Here is a 14,633-nt window from a genome sequence, read left to right as displayed (position 1 = left end):
TCACCTCCCACTCCATTCACATCAAAAGCAGTGTTTTACTCTAAAGCACACTTCTGTTTTACTGCAGAGGATTCAGCTGGTGCCTTTGTCTTACAAAGTAAAGAACATGGCCAGCAAACCCACCACAAAACCTCATTCTCTACCACCACCCTGGAAGTGCAGAGGCATCTGCACTGCAGGGATGAAGAGCATTTCCAAAGACAGCAGACAGGGATTTGCAGTGAGGAGCTGATGCTTCAGGTTAATGAAATCCAGAAAGGGTGATGTGTCTCACCTTGCCTCTCCCAGCCTGGCCCTGCAGGAGTGCCTATGGTCCTGTGAGCATCCCAGGAGCACAGCCCCAGCACAGAGCCCAGCTGAAACCCTGCCTAACCCAGCTGAACCAGGGATGCTGCAGCAACTGGGCTTATCCTGATCAGCTGTGGGCACTTGCAGTGACACCACTTTCAGGCGAGATGTGATGCTGAGAGAAGGATGAGGCCATATCTGGTTTCAAATACACTTTTTGACCACAAAACCTTTTTAGGCTCCTCAACTAATGCAAAATATTCTGCAGGTCATGGGCTGTCATGCTTATCATTGCACATGTTAAATTGGCTTCCAGTTAACTGTTCAGTCTGTTAGAAGCAGATATTGAAGGTGAAGGAGATTCCAATGCCCAAAAGTCCCCCAGCACTAATTACATGCAACTCACTCATTTACATTTGCAAATGTTGTAACAAATAGTCATTGGTGGATCAATAATCTCTTCTTAAAATGCTTTTTAAAAAGCAGGATCCTTCTGGAGGAGCCAAAGCATGGAGCTAGACTGAGCAGAGACAAGCAGGACAGCTTGGGAAGAGAAGTGGGTGCATGCACTTGGAAAGTTCTTTTAGATGGGACTCATTGCCTTTACATCAGTCATTTACAAGTATCAATAGAGGATGCAAAACAAACAGACAGACAACAAACTCTGCAAAATAGGTTTATTTTAAAATTTGAACCAAATAGAGTTTGCATTTATTGCATGAATCACATGCAGGTGAATACTATAAAAATACCTGTGCAGCATTTATATATAATTTATAAAATCTTCATAGCATAAAATGGCTGTGAATCAGAACAGAAATTTTACACATAAAGCTGCATGAATGTCCCTGTCAAAGTGTGCCTTTCTTGGGAGTAATTCCAATCCCCAGCTTAAATTCTCATCTTGCTGCCAAGTTTTTTCTGCAACTGTGGCCCCTCTGCAGGGCTCCAGTTGTGCACTGCACCTGTGTGTCATGCAGCTCTCTTACACAAGGTGTTTAAAGGTATTTTAAACCTGATGGCAGAATTTCTGTGGTGTATGGGAGGGAGAGAGGCTGAGGATGGAGCCCCATGGTTGTGGTGGCCCACATCCAGCACTCACCCAGGGGCAGGTGTGAGTGGCCATGTGCCCTGCTGAAGGGCTTGCTGGAGCTGTTTGCATGCACGTGTAATGTCCACACAACCTGATATAGAACAGTTTATCCACAGCCTGAGAAAATCTAAACATGGTTAAAATCTCTGCCTGCATTTCTTCTGGAGAATGGCAACCTGGGTTTAGAGTGGTGCAGCTCTTTCACCTCGCACTCCTCAGACAACTCCCAGCTATTCCAGTTTTGCAATTGATTATGTTTATCCAGGCAGTCAATGGATGGCAAAGCACCTCTTTTACATTCTTCAGGTTCATTTTTCTTGCAGCCAGGAAGACAAGTGGGCATGGTTAGACAGCTGGCTCTCACTGTACATTCTGCCAGGCAAGGCACAGGGGCCATGCTTGAAGCTCTGCAGCAATAGCGCTGTACATTTTCCTAGCCAAGCCGACCACGTTCACTGCTGTATTTCTCAACAGCTCATTGCTCCAACAGCTGAAATATATTGTTTTAAATAAGCAGCCTGAGTTATAAGGATGCCCTTCCTATGGACACACCTCCCTGCTAATCTACAAGTGTACACAAAGTGTTGCAGGATGCATGGAAGACCAACTGTGATGCTGTGCAGCAGCAGAAAATGATGGCATCTTGTAATTGTCACATGCTGTAGTCACCAGAGTCACTGCTCAGCTCCTTCCACAACGCAGTTTACGGACTCTACTTGTCACCCCTGTGCAACAGGAAGGACTTTTTTCTTTCCTCTAGCCAGGGGAACTAAACTGCAGTTAAACAGTTTGAACTCAAGCCTCAGTGCTGTGCTAATAACTCTGCTCAGTTATTTGTAGGCAAAAGATCATTTAGTAGAGGCTTTCTTATTAATATCCAAGGAAATTTGTCACAAATCACATTAAGTATTTTGCGTTAGCTTTTCCTTCTCTTCTATGTTTTGGGTTTGGGATTTTTTTTCAGATTGTAATAATGGTAAAACCATCCACACAGAACAAGCCTGGTCTGGCAGTGCCATCAGAAGACACTATGAGCTCTGCCCAATGATGGCATTTTGGTTTTTGGCTGGTCACATCTCCCCCCACCCCACCAGCCACTTTTTCCCTGATGCCCCAAACCTGAGCCCTGCTTGGCTTGCTCTACTGTTTCAGGAGCAGCCCCCAGCCAGGCAGGCAGAGGCACAGCCCTGCTCCCCAGCAACCCCAACCCCACAGCAAAGCAGCCATTGCTACTGCTCTGGCAGGGATTCTGGCTGTGTGCTTGTCACATTTAGTTGCCTGGGCAAAGTGTGTCTAATTGTGGGACGCAGTGGGGTCAGTGATTTCTAACCCAAAGTGATCTGTGCACAGGAATTCCCATGACTCCTCCAAGTTAGATTTTTTTAGGCCAGTTGCTTTGTGTCTGTGTGGCAAGGGCGTGGTTGTGGTGGAGGGTGGCCATAAAGGTGACTTCTCTCAGAAGGTGCCAGAAGCTTCCCCTGTGTCCAACAGAACCAATCCCTGCTGGCTTCCAGACAGATCCACTGCTGGCCAAGGCTGAGCCCATCCGTGACAGCAGCAGCACCTCTGGGACAACAGAGTTAAGAAGGGAGGAAAAACCTGCACAACTGCAGGCAGAAAGCAGAGTGAAGACATGGGAGAGAAACAACTCTGCAGACACCAAGATCACAGAAGGAAGAGAACAAGGTGCTCTGGCTGCCAGAGCAGACTCCCCTGCAGCCTATGGTGCAGCCCATGGTGGTGCAGCTGTGCCCCTGCAGCCCATGGAGAACAGAGATCCACCTGCCATCAGTGGAGGACCCCACACTGAAGCATTGTGATGCCCTAAGAAGGGTTTGGAGACCACCACTGAAAAAGGTTCGTGGCAGGACTTTTGATCCCTCAAGGGACCCATGCTGGATGAAGCGCAGCCCATGGAAAAATTCACCTTGGAGAAGTTTTTGGAGAGTTATCTTCTGTGGGAAGGACCCCATGCTGGAGCCAGGGAGGAGTGTGAGGGGTTCTATCCTTTAGGAGGAAGGAGCAGCAGCAGCGACATGTGATGAACTCACTGTAACCTCCATTCCCATCCCCCTCTGATGGTGGATAGGAGGAGCTAGAGACTTCAGGAGGGAAGTTGAGCCTAGAAAGAAGGGATGGGTAGGTGGAAGGTGGTTGTAAATGTTTGGTTTTATTTCTTTTTATCCTACTCTGATAATTTGGTAATAAATTAAACTTATTTCCCCAAGTCGAGTCTGTTTTGCCTGTGACAGTAAAACTGCTGAGTGATCTCTCCCTGCCCTTGTCTTGAGCCATGATCCTCTCATTATATTCTCTCCCTGGAGAGAGAGGAGTGATAGAGCAGCTTTGGTGAGCCCCTGGCACGCAGCCAGAGCCAAACCCACCACACCAGTGCAGAAAGGCACAAAACCACTTTTTGGTTGAGTCAGCAGCCTGGACTGTCCTGTCCCCACAGCAGTGGTGCTGCAGGCAGCTGGTGAGGAGCAGCTGAGCTCACATCAGCCCCAGCAGCTGGTGCAGCAGCGGCACGAGCACGGTGGCCGTGAAGCCAACGCAGGAGTACGTCACAAACTTGTAGGGCACCTCAACCTCCAGGCGTCTCCGGGCTTGCAGGTCACCCATGGGGAACTGGTACCGATAGCCCAGCACACCGAGGACCACGCTCTTCATGAGCCAGCGTGTCAGCAGCACAACCAAGATCCCTGTGAAGAACCTGGCCAGCACAAACACCATTGTACTGCTGGCCAGAGGAAGCCCAGGCTGAACACCTGTGCCAGTGTGGGCTGAAGCAGCGTACTGGTTGTTTAACCAAAATCCCACAGTTGCTCCAGCTGCTGCTCCTAAGATGGTAGTGGTGTCTCCCCTGGTAGGGCTGTAATAGTCTAGTTTGGGGTAGTTGTAACATAAGACAAGAGGCACAACTATGGAGAACAACGGGCAGAAGGGGCTGGTCAACAGCAAGTGGTCTATTGTGTCCCACGCAGGATACAAGAGCACGAGCAGCACGGCCGAAATCAGTGCTCCTCCGATCACATCCTGTAAAGAAATCATGTTTAAAAGCCTTTGTGAGACCTGGAAGGCAAACCAGGTGTTTGGGTGATGATAAAAGACCAGTATCTGCATTGGTAGGGCCCAGCAATGGAGGAACACCCAGAATCCAGTGATGGCATTATCCACGTGCAGGGAAAACCTGAAGCACAGGCTAAACAAAACATGACAGTCCATTAACCCAACCTCAGCTTATGCATATGCATGTGTCTGTGGCCACACATCCTCCTCCTCACCTGCTCCCATGTTTTGAGGGCATTCTCCACCTACAACCTGGGAAAAGGCACGTGCACAACTCCATCTCAGGGACAACATTGCAGACAGCTGCTTTCACACAAACTCTCTCCCTGCTGTAACCCTGCAAGCAATTTCATCACATCAGTGTGATTATCCCTTGCTTGCTTTGCATGAAGGGGGAGATGCTGCCCTTTGTCAGAGACAGGCTCCCATCCCAGAAACACAAGCTCCAGGGATGGAAAGTGCAGAGCTGTGGGACGTGGTGCGTGTGCCATGGTTTCTGCCAGCAGTGGGAGGGAGGCACCTCCAGGCAGGGATACAGCAAGGAGAAATTCATTGCCCAAGTTTCTGAAATCTGGCTTTCAGTACACTGCCTGAAGCAAGCATATAGTTAAACCCTAATTTATTAAAAGAGGCAAATAAAGTGTTTTGAGAACTTGATTGTTGTCAGCCACAAAGCTGAGACAGGAGGTAGCCCCTAACAAAAGCCCTCTGTATGGGAGCAGCCAGGTAAAAAGCAATAAAACAAGTTTCCCTGTGCCACCCTTCCAGTGCCACATAGAGGCAGCAATGTTAGTACAGCCACAAAAACCTCTGCAAAAGCTGAAGTTAGCCACAGACAGAAATGTCCTCTTCTAAGATTGTATCTTCTTCATGAGTCATGACAGCTGACTACTACCATGCTTGGTCACAATCTAAAAATTATTTATGCGAGCTTCACTTCGAGTTAGGCAGGAATGAGGGGACTTCTTCACAACAGAAATATTTAATGACACTCTGGTAAATGCATTACTCCTGTAGAGCTGAACTTCAGCTGTTTACAACTTCCATTAGATTCACAGCACATTTGGTTTTAAACAACTCCCACAGCCATTTTGCATATCCCTAATACAAATTTCCATTTATTCCCTCATCCAAAACATGAGGCTAGCCATGGAAATACACAAACTTGATCACAGATATCTAGTATGTAAAATACCATTATATTATATACCTTTACTTCACAGTACTTCATGTTTTGATGTAAATTCTTAGATGATACCTTTACATACAAAGCTTATTTTGGCCCAACACTAAGTAACTGCCTCAATACAAAAGAGCTGGGGGCTGCTCCCAGAACTGATGTTCAGAAATCCCATCCCCACCCTGTACATCAATTTCCCACGCAGATGTTTGTCCACCTCATGTTAATAGAAAAAGTCCTCACTACCACTCTATGGGTGATCAAGGAGCAAAACTCAAAAGCTGTTCACATGCTTTTCTGTTCCAATTAAAGAAATGTAACCAAACAGTAACATTTCCTCACAAAAGCTTTGCTCAGATTTACCCAGCTGACTCCAGCAGTTCCCAACCCAGCTGCAAACAGTCCCTATTTAGAAACCTGATTAAAGTTTTCTGCATTTTGTTATTTTCCCATTCAGCCTCAGTGCAGTAATGTGGCTCTTGGAAGTTTCAAGCAGGACCCAGACAATCAGCTCTGACCCTGACCAGTGGCATTGTACCCGTGGTCTCCAAACTGGGTGCACAAAGCAACCCATGGGATGGGAGAAGAACATACTTTTTGCACTGCTCATAAGTAAAATAAAACATGCATTTTTAAGAAGTAATGCTTATTTCATCATTACATTTGTTGATTTTGTGTGTTTTATAATGCATGTATCAGTACGGTAGCATATGTATACAATTTGTAAGTGTATACATATAAAAACATATATCTGTATCAGTACAGTAGCATATGTATAAAATTTGTAAGTGTATATATATATAATATATATTTTATATATTTATATAGGAGGCCAGCGGCTTATTCTGTTTTTCCCCCCATCCACTAATATCTGGGCTTCTCATTTTGGAAACTCCTCCCTAGAAGCTGCTGGAGAGCTCAGGACATGCCTGGCTGTCTGTGGTGGTCCCTTCATTCCCGGTGTGCGCGAGCAAATTTGATTTTTTGAACACCCAGACGAGGTGGGCAAGATCCACACCAACAGCTACATTTAGCAGTGCAGAATTAATGATGTCTCCCCTTGCCTGTTCAGCTAAGGACAAGATGGGAAGAGGAGGGATGGCTCCAATTTCTGCGAGAACTTCTTTGCGCACCCTCCCTGCCGTGCCCCCCGGAGCAGGAGCTGAGTTTTCCCCGGGGGTGGAGCTGCTGTTAGCACGCCCAGGAAGCACATTCCTGCCCGTCTGCCTGTGTAAACAGATTAGCCTCTCGCCAAGCCCTCAATTATAAAGGAATTTTTAAATAAGGGCAGGCACGGATTTTGCTCAAGGTGCAGAACTACCTGCAGAATTTAAAACCTCCGGTTGCTGGGAGGTTCATCCATCCTGCTGGGATGCTCCAGCTGTTTTGGCACAGACGAATCATCCCCAGGCTCCATCTACCTCCCCTGGAGCCCCTCCACTGCCACGCAGCTCAGCCCTGCTCCCGCACAGCGCCAAACATCTGCCCTGCTTCCCTGGTATTGCCAGTCCAAGCAGAAAGAACGCTTTCCTATTCTGTCTGGTACAGGGTCACTTACTGCCTGCATCCCCTTACATTTCACTTACTGTGAGACACCACTCAGGCTCCTCAACTCCACTCCTAAGGACTGTGCTACACAGTGTGTGAAGTACTGGGACTATGTTGGGTGTTTATCAGCTTTAAAATATCTAAGGTAAATTCAGGGTTGGTAGTATTAAAAAACCTGAAATACAGCCCAGCAAAGAGGCAGAGGGGGAGCTTCAGAACACACACTCCCACCCCTCAATGGGAAGTGTAATCAGAAATAAATGCATCAACACTAAATGGGTACATCTCAGGGGGAAAAAAGCTCTTCAGGGTTTTTTGGTTATAAAAAGTGACCATGCTGCTCAGCACAGGAGATTCTTGCTTCTAGCTCAGGGCAGTTGCAGTGCCAGCGAGTTTCTCCCCACATCAGCTGTGGCTCTGGAGGGAATGGCTCATATCATCTCCAATTGCTTCTTGTTTCTCAAAAATAACCTCTAAAATCTTACAGAATCACTGTTTCAAAGTGTGTCCAAATTTTTACATTTTTTTTAACTATGCCTTTTCCAGGTAGCTCCAAATCCCCTCTTTACCAGGTCCTCGGACTCCATAATTTGAAACCTGCAAAAAAAGAACCCTGCATTTCCCCTGCTTTTCCACACACATGGGACACACTGATGTTGAGGTGGTGGAGATGGGTGGTTGTAACTCAATTGCCTGTCAGCAGTCTGAGTGCATTGCTCCCACCCCAGTCTCTGGCTGGGTGATGCTGTCCTGGTAACAGCCTAGGCCATGGGTGTTTGTTCCCTTTTCCCTGGGCATAGTATTCATTCTGGCACAGCTGGAAGGATGCAGATAGCTCCCATACCAGCTGACTGCCTCTCCAGGAGGTCTTTAATAGTAATATCTCTTCTAATTACATCACTACGCTGTCTGATACCACTCCTCATTCAAAAGCAAGGCCAGCAGTGCTAAAATACAAACAGATTTGTAGAGTTGAGACTACAGAAGATGAGATTCTGCACTGGAGCTGCAGGAAAGCACAATGCAACTGCCCTTGTCACTCGTTCTCTGGTTCCTCAAACAGGAAAAATTCAGTTACACCAAGTCCATGGATACTTGTTACCCATTCCTTTGCTTTACTAAAATGCTATGACCACTTAATACATTATTCCATCCTTTCTGTTAAGGCCGCAGTTAAAAACCCAGAGGCTCTTTCAGCTGATGGCTTGGCACTGCTGTGCCTCAGCCTGGTGATGTGACAGCTCAGGGCAGGAGCTGTCCCACCAAGTGACACAAACAGCTCTGAGCTTCTTCCCCAAAGAACCATCACTGCTGGTGGCACAGCAGAGCCAGTCCCTGTGGTGACAAGCTGCTGCAGAGAGGGGCTGTGTGTGATCACTGGGGCCTTTCCCAGCTCCATCCCCACCGTGGCTCACACAGGATAAAGACCCCAGGCAAGCACATTTGCCCTTTTGGAAAGCAGCATTGCTCACGCTTCAGCTAAGAAGCTTTTTTTAAAATTTTATTTTACAGCCCTTTTCTATCATGTCAAAAGCACAAAGGACTTTTTCTTCTTTACCCTAAAATCCATCTAAATTTAGAGGGGTCTTTCATTATGATGGGCCAGCAAGAGAAGTATGCAAAGAATTTTTCCTGATTGACTTAAGGTCAGTGGCCCAGAAAGGGTGTCTGCAGCCTCCATGTAAGATATTGTTTTGGTCCACTGGGCCTGAAAGGGAAGGTCAAGCTATATTTTATAGCTAACCTTAATCTCATGAGGGGTCCCTTTCTTACAGCCATCATCTCATTATAAACATAATTATAACTTAGTAAGAAAGGTTCAATTATTTATGCGTATGCAACCAACAACATATCAAACTCCTGTGAGGAAATAGCCTGAAGTTTTTATCCATATTTGGGAAGCTGGACTGCCTCTCTGTCCACTGCATAGAACAGATCAATAAAGTTTCCTCTTGTCCTGAATGAACCAGCTATCACAGGCACACTGAAATTAGCTCCTCCTAAAGCAGCACTGATGTCTCTAAGCAACTATGCCCAGCAAGTCTGTCATATAAAATCACAACTATTTTATAATTATTTTCAGACAAACTATTTGTGCATCTCAGTCCCTTGGGAAGCATTTCCTTCCAGCTGAAAAGAAGAAAGCTGTCATTTGTGGGTGCCTGCCCGCTGACAGGAGCCCTGCTGCGGGCCGGCCCTCAGGGCAGCTCGCTGGCCACGCTTTAGCCCGTGACTCACGGGGCTGCAATCCCTGCCGGCACTCCCAGGCTGAACCAGCCCCGGCTATTCTCGCTGAAAACAGCGATACTATTGCACAAAGGCCTTTGCTAAGGAGCAGCGTGGTTGCCCAAGCGCATTCCTCGCAATTAAACTTTCGAAATGGAGAACCCCATTGAGGTGCCGGGCTGGGCTCACCCGGCTCGGCCCAGGCCCAGGCGCTGCGGCCTCCCCGCGCTGGAATCACCCCATGGAGACTCCAATTGCGATAGCCCGAGGGATTCCCCGCAGCTCCCCTCAGTGCACGGCCCCAAACCCAGCGGCACAACTCGTCTGTTCCTGAGCTGGCACGGCCACCAGCTTGGGGAGCTGCAGGAAAGCAGAGCTGGAGGCACATCCTTACCAGGACCGTGTGCATCCCTGTGTAGAGCCTGCTCAGGCACACCAACGTCGAGAACACGAACGCTGCTGCGAGGCCGAGCTCGAATGGATACTGTGAAAAGGGGAAAAAAAAAATTAAATACACCATTAAACCAAGCAGCTGGACTGACATAAGGATCTTGTGCTGGGAAGGGGCTCCTGAGCTGTGCTTTCCTCAGGAGATGAATGTGACCTGAGACAAGGTCCCCCTTAACCAACACTCAACCCTGCTGGAAGGTCATTTCATCTTCTGCAAGATCTGCTCTCTCTGTGGCGACATCTGGGTAATAAATGGTACTTGCAGAATTGTTCTCTACAATATCTATCTGCAAAACCCACATTAGTGTTAAAGAGCTTAAGGAAAAAGGCACGGCATGTTGTACAAGGCATGGCTGAGGCAGCGCTGCAGTCTGAGCTCAGCCAAGGGGACTGTGACAGCTGCAGGGTGTGACCAGAAGTGTGATCAATAGTCCTTGAGCAGTGGGCTGAGTGGGGAGAATCAATGTCTGGGCTGAAATCACAATCCAGCTATTAAAGCAGTCAGGAGCACTCTTCTCCATGACACTTAAAGGTTTAATTATCATATGAACCTGGTTTTGCCTAATACCCTCTCTGAGTAGCCTAAAAACATGGAAAGAACATTTAAATAAATCAGCATTTAAAATTTAAAAAAACCCCACATTTGGTCAAGAATAAGCTTAACATATTAGCCTTTAATCCATTCATTCAAACCCTGAAACTGAGTGGGCTGCTGGGCTCCTTTAAGTCCATAAGGGAGATTTTTCTGTAAAGAGTAAACCAACTCAAAATATAAATAAATGCAATTAATTAATCCAATTTGACACAAAGTCTCCATATTCTGCCTGAGGCTCATGACTGACCAGGGTGGTCACAGGTCAGCACAAAAATGCCTCTGTGGAAATTCTAAGCATAACAGCTCTCTTCTGACCCTTTTCCCTGGCATATTCCAGCCTGCTAAATAAAGAGCTCAGACCCAGCTGCATATGTCACTCCCAGTTCATAAAACACTATTTTTCCTCATTTCTCTAAGCCTTTGGAGCATTTGCACCCACTTGACTCCTCCCTCAGCAGGCAGCCTTCAAGCTAGTCCAGATCAGTAATTGATGATTAGGGCATGTTGAGAAGATAGCAGCATAATGTACTAGGAGATTTTTCCATCTTAATAGAGGCAATTAAACCATTTAATTATTTGACAGCAGCTTTATAGTTTCATGGCAGTTTCCAGGAAGCACAAGACAGCCTGTGAAGAGCTGCATGTCCCTCTGGTCACTTGTGGATTGAGGAGAAGGTGATGCTGACCTGGTCATCCTGGCAGCCCTGACACATGGGATGGGTCTGGCTTCCAAATATATGACAATATATATGACAAATATTCCCTCTTATGGCTCCTTGTCCCCATGTCGCTGTCAAGCTGCTCTGACCAGTTACCACACATGGGTTTATCCTTTGAGGGGGCTGAGAAATATTCTTAAATACAGTGCAGCCAGGAAGTTATTATTGCTAGAGTACAGGAAACACAGGCTTGGATTCATTAAACAGAATGAAAATAATCATCATGGAGAAATGAGTTTCCAGGAAATAAACATTTTAGGAAGATGATGAGGAAAAATGAGACTTCCCCAAGCAGCCTGCAGCTCCTACAGTGCAGTGAAGTTGCTGTTACTCCTCTGACAAGCATGTTGTGTTACTCCCCTTCCCAGTCATGTTGTGTGCCAGTCTAACACAGGCTGGAGCCAGGGGATTTCCAGGAATGCTTTTCCTTTCATACAGAAACCATGTGACACAGAGCTCCTTTGGTTTCCCTGGGAGCCAGCATGTCCCAGTGTGCAGCAGTGACTTGGTGGGCATGGGGTGAACACAAAATGCTGGCTGCCAGGCACCTGCCCTGCGTGGTCACCCCACATGCAAAAACACAGTGACCCCCCCAAACTACAGCAGTGCAGTGCAGCCTGCCAGCAGCTCTGAGAGGAATCCATGCATAAAAAAGGACATTTCCACTAAATTTCTTTTTGTGTCTATTATTGACCAGCTACAGGTAAACGCAGGGAAGAATACACATGTGTGAAAATAAATCAAGAACTCTTCTGGAAGTAGCAACATCTTTGGATTTGCAAGCTTTATGTGGCTTGCTGGAAGCAAGCCTTTTCTTTTCTTAATGTATTTTCTTTTTCTTCTTCTGTTTTTTTTTTTTTTTTGGTTTTTTTTTTGTACCCCTACCTTGTACTGGTTCATGGTGGCAATGAAAAAGGAGAAGGAGATGGCTGTAGCTGCCATGGCGTGGGTGGATGGCATCCCATACTCTGCATTTGTCCTCATCTCGAGCTTCACAACAGGTGGTGACAGGGGCCGAGGCCACTTCAGGATGTCCTTGGAGACCTGGCCTATGTACATCACTATCTGGGGACAGGAAAGGCCACAGGCTGTCAGTCAGCACAGGCAATCCCCATGCAGCCCACCCAAGAACCACCTGTATTTCTGTGCTTTTTCCTGCAGAATCCAGCCCTCCAAGCAAAGAATTTATCCCCTGAATTATTAAAGGGGTTTCCATTAGCTCAGCCAGCGAAGGAAGTGGCGGTTTTGCTGCACTCTGTGGTAACCTGAGCAGAAGTGGGACCAAAAGGAGGGTTGGCTGATGAGATTCAGCAGTACAGGACAGTGTGAGACAGACAGCTGGCTCCCACCCCATGCCAGAGTATTTTATGTTTCCTCCCTATCTCTTACAACCTCTCTCCTGCAAAGAAAGCAGCCATAGGAGAAAATTTTCCACCCCATCTTCAAATCAGAGCTGTGTCCAGCAGCAGCTCCCCCATTTCCTGCAGCTCCCACTCACCCACAGCTGCAGGAACCCTGCCGGGACACAGCACCCCTGTGGTTATTAAATGACAGCCTCAGCATCCTCACAGAGGCTGCAGAGGGAAAACTGGACAGGCAGCATGAGCTACCAGTTCTCCTGCCTAACTCCCCAGTAAAAGGCTTCTATTCCCTGCTTGGGACACCAGAGGTTTAAGCAAGGGCTGCATTAATTCGCTCTGGAACACAGCAACAGTACTGTTAGGGGAAATGTGTCACATTCTCAGGTCAGCAAGGGAAGCAGAGGCAAGGGACAATGCTGTCCAGTATCCCTGAGAAGTGCTGCCCATTCAGCCATGGGCATCCTTGGCTCCTTAGCACCCTCTTCCCCAAGGCAGTAGGCTCTCAGCATCCACAGTGAGGACATCTGAGAAAAGTTAACCAGGCTGTGTCTGTAGGATGTATTTGCTTTCTGTTGTAGCCCTCCTCCCTTTACATAATGTAGCCACACATAGGCAGAGGAGGCTTTTTAAAACAAAGCCAAGCAAACCTTTTTTTTTTCTTTTTTTTTTTAGTACAAAAGTCAGGTTAACTGATGTCTACCATGAAAGCTCAGTTGCTGTGTGAGACAGCTTACTCTTCTGCTTCTCATGCTTCCACCAGCAGAAGAGGGGGCTTAAAATAACATCCTTCCCTTGCTACTGGTGTTGGCCATATGCTGGAACAGCAACACGATCACCCACTGCCACATTTGTCACCAGGCACATTGCATCCCTCTCTCTCTCTCATCAGCCATTAAAAAAATGGTTTCACATAAAAGAAAGGTGGCAGGATTCAGGATTCAGGACCAGGAAAAAGCCTGACATTCCTTCATCCTTCTCTCTACAGCACATGCCAGAGAGTGCTAGACTTACAGCCAGCACCAGGACCTGGAAAAGTGACTGCTGGTGCCTTTGCATTCTTTATCCCTCACCCTGTGAATCACATCACTGCCTCATTATCAGCAGCAGGTGGGACATACTGGCTGCTCCTGTGGACACACACAGCAAAGGGAAGGCACTGAATACCCTGCCCCACACTGCACAGTAAACAAAGGCTCAAGGAACAAACATCTTTTAAAAACCTACTGTGTGGGTTTATTTAGTTAATGCCTTCAGTTTCCAAATGGATGCAGGCACATGTTTGGAAGTTAATTAAATTCCAAGGTTGAAAGAAAAATTGCTCTCTCGGGCAGAACATAAAACATTGAGGCTGCCATTTGTGATACCATCTGAGAGGCAAGGTAGGATGAGCCAGTTTATCAGCAGTCCTCTGTAATAATGACTTCCACTTGTGGAAGTATTATTAGCACTAGAACATAAGAGCATTGCAGAAAAGGAAATGAGTCATCTCAAAAATGAAGGCTATGCTAGGACTCCTGTGATGGTGAAAAACAGACTGAATGCTGGAGGTGGGATGGGTAAGTGAAAATACCAGGCATCCTCACAACACCCTCCCCTTCCTGGCATACCAGATAAAATTCTGACCCTTCTACTTTTTAGAAACAAATTGTATAGAAGGTAAGGAGAGGTGAGACGACTTTCATAAAACATGCAGGGGACTCCAGAATATGCCCAGACTAAGCACTGATCTCTGAAGCACCAGACCTTTGCCTTTAGCTCCTTTGGGTACCATGCACATGGCTTTACACACATTATCCTGCATTATGGCATTTGTGGGTGGGGTAAAACACCCCCCAGCAGCTGAACTGGCAGGCTGCCTGAGAGAATGATGGCAGGTGCACATTGCTAAAGGCCACCCCGCACAGGTGGGGCTGTGTCACCTGCACCCCACGGGCTGCAGGGGCAGGGGGAGCTCGGCACTGCCCAGGCTCTGTACGGGCTGCAGGGGCAGGGGGAGCTCGGCACTGCCCAGGCTCTGTATGGGCTGCAGGGGCTGGGGGAGCTCAGCACTGCCCAGGCTGTGCGGGCTAGAGGGGCTGGGGGGGGTCCGCACTGCCCCGGCCGC

The 14,633-nt window shown here is 47.4% G+C and overlaps 1 protein-coding gene across 1 annotated transcript in view; it reads right to left on the bottom strand.

Moving 5' to 3' along the window:
* Positions 1-3,867: 3,867 nt before the first annotated feature.
* Positions 3,868-14,633, bottom strand: part of SGPP2 (sphingosine-1-phosphate phosphatase 2) — an 18,435-nt gene continuing 7,669 nt past the window's right edge. Inside the window, exons 2-4 of the mRNA XM_031060053.1 lie at positions 12,054-12,233; positions 9,799-9,888; positions 3,868-4,417 (exon numbers count right to left, since the gene is read on the bottom strand). Coding sequence (XP_030915913.1) covers positions 3,875-4,417; positions 9,799-9,888; positions 12,054-12,233 — 813 coding nt within the window. The 3' untranslated portion in view covers positions 3,868-3,874. The remainder of the gene's footprint in view (positions 4,418-9,798; positions 9,889-12,053; positions 12,234-14,633) is intronic.

This window comes from Geospiza fortis, unplaced genomic scaffold, assembly GCF_000277835.1.
Source record: "Geospiza fortis unplaced genomic scaffold, GeoFor_1.0 scaffold318, whole genome shotgun sequence".
NCBI lineage: Eukaryota > Metazoa > Chordata > Aves > Passeriformes > Thraupidae > Geospiza > Geospiza fortis.
The sequence above is the reverse complement of the archived record's forward strand: the minus strand, read 5'-3'. Positions and strand labels throughout refer to the sequence as shown.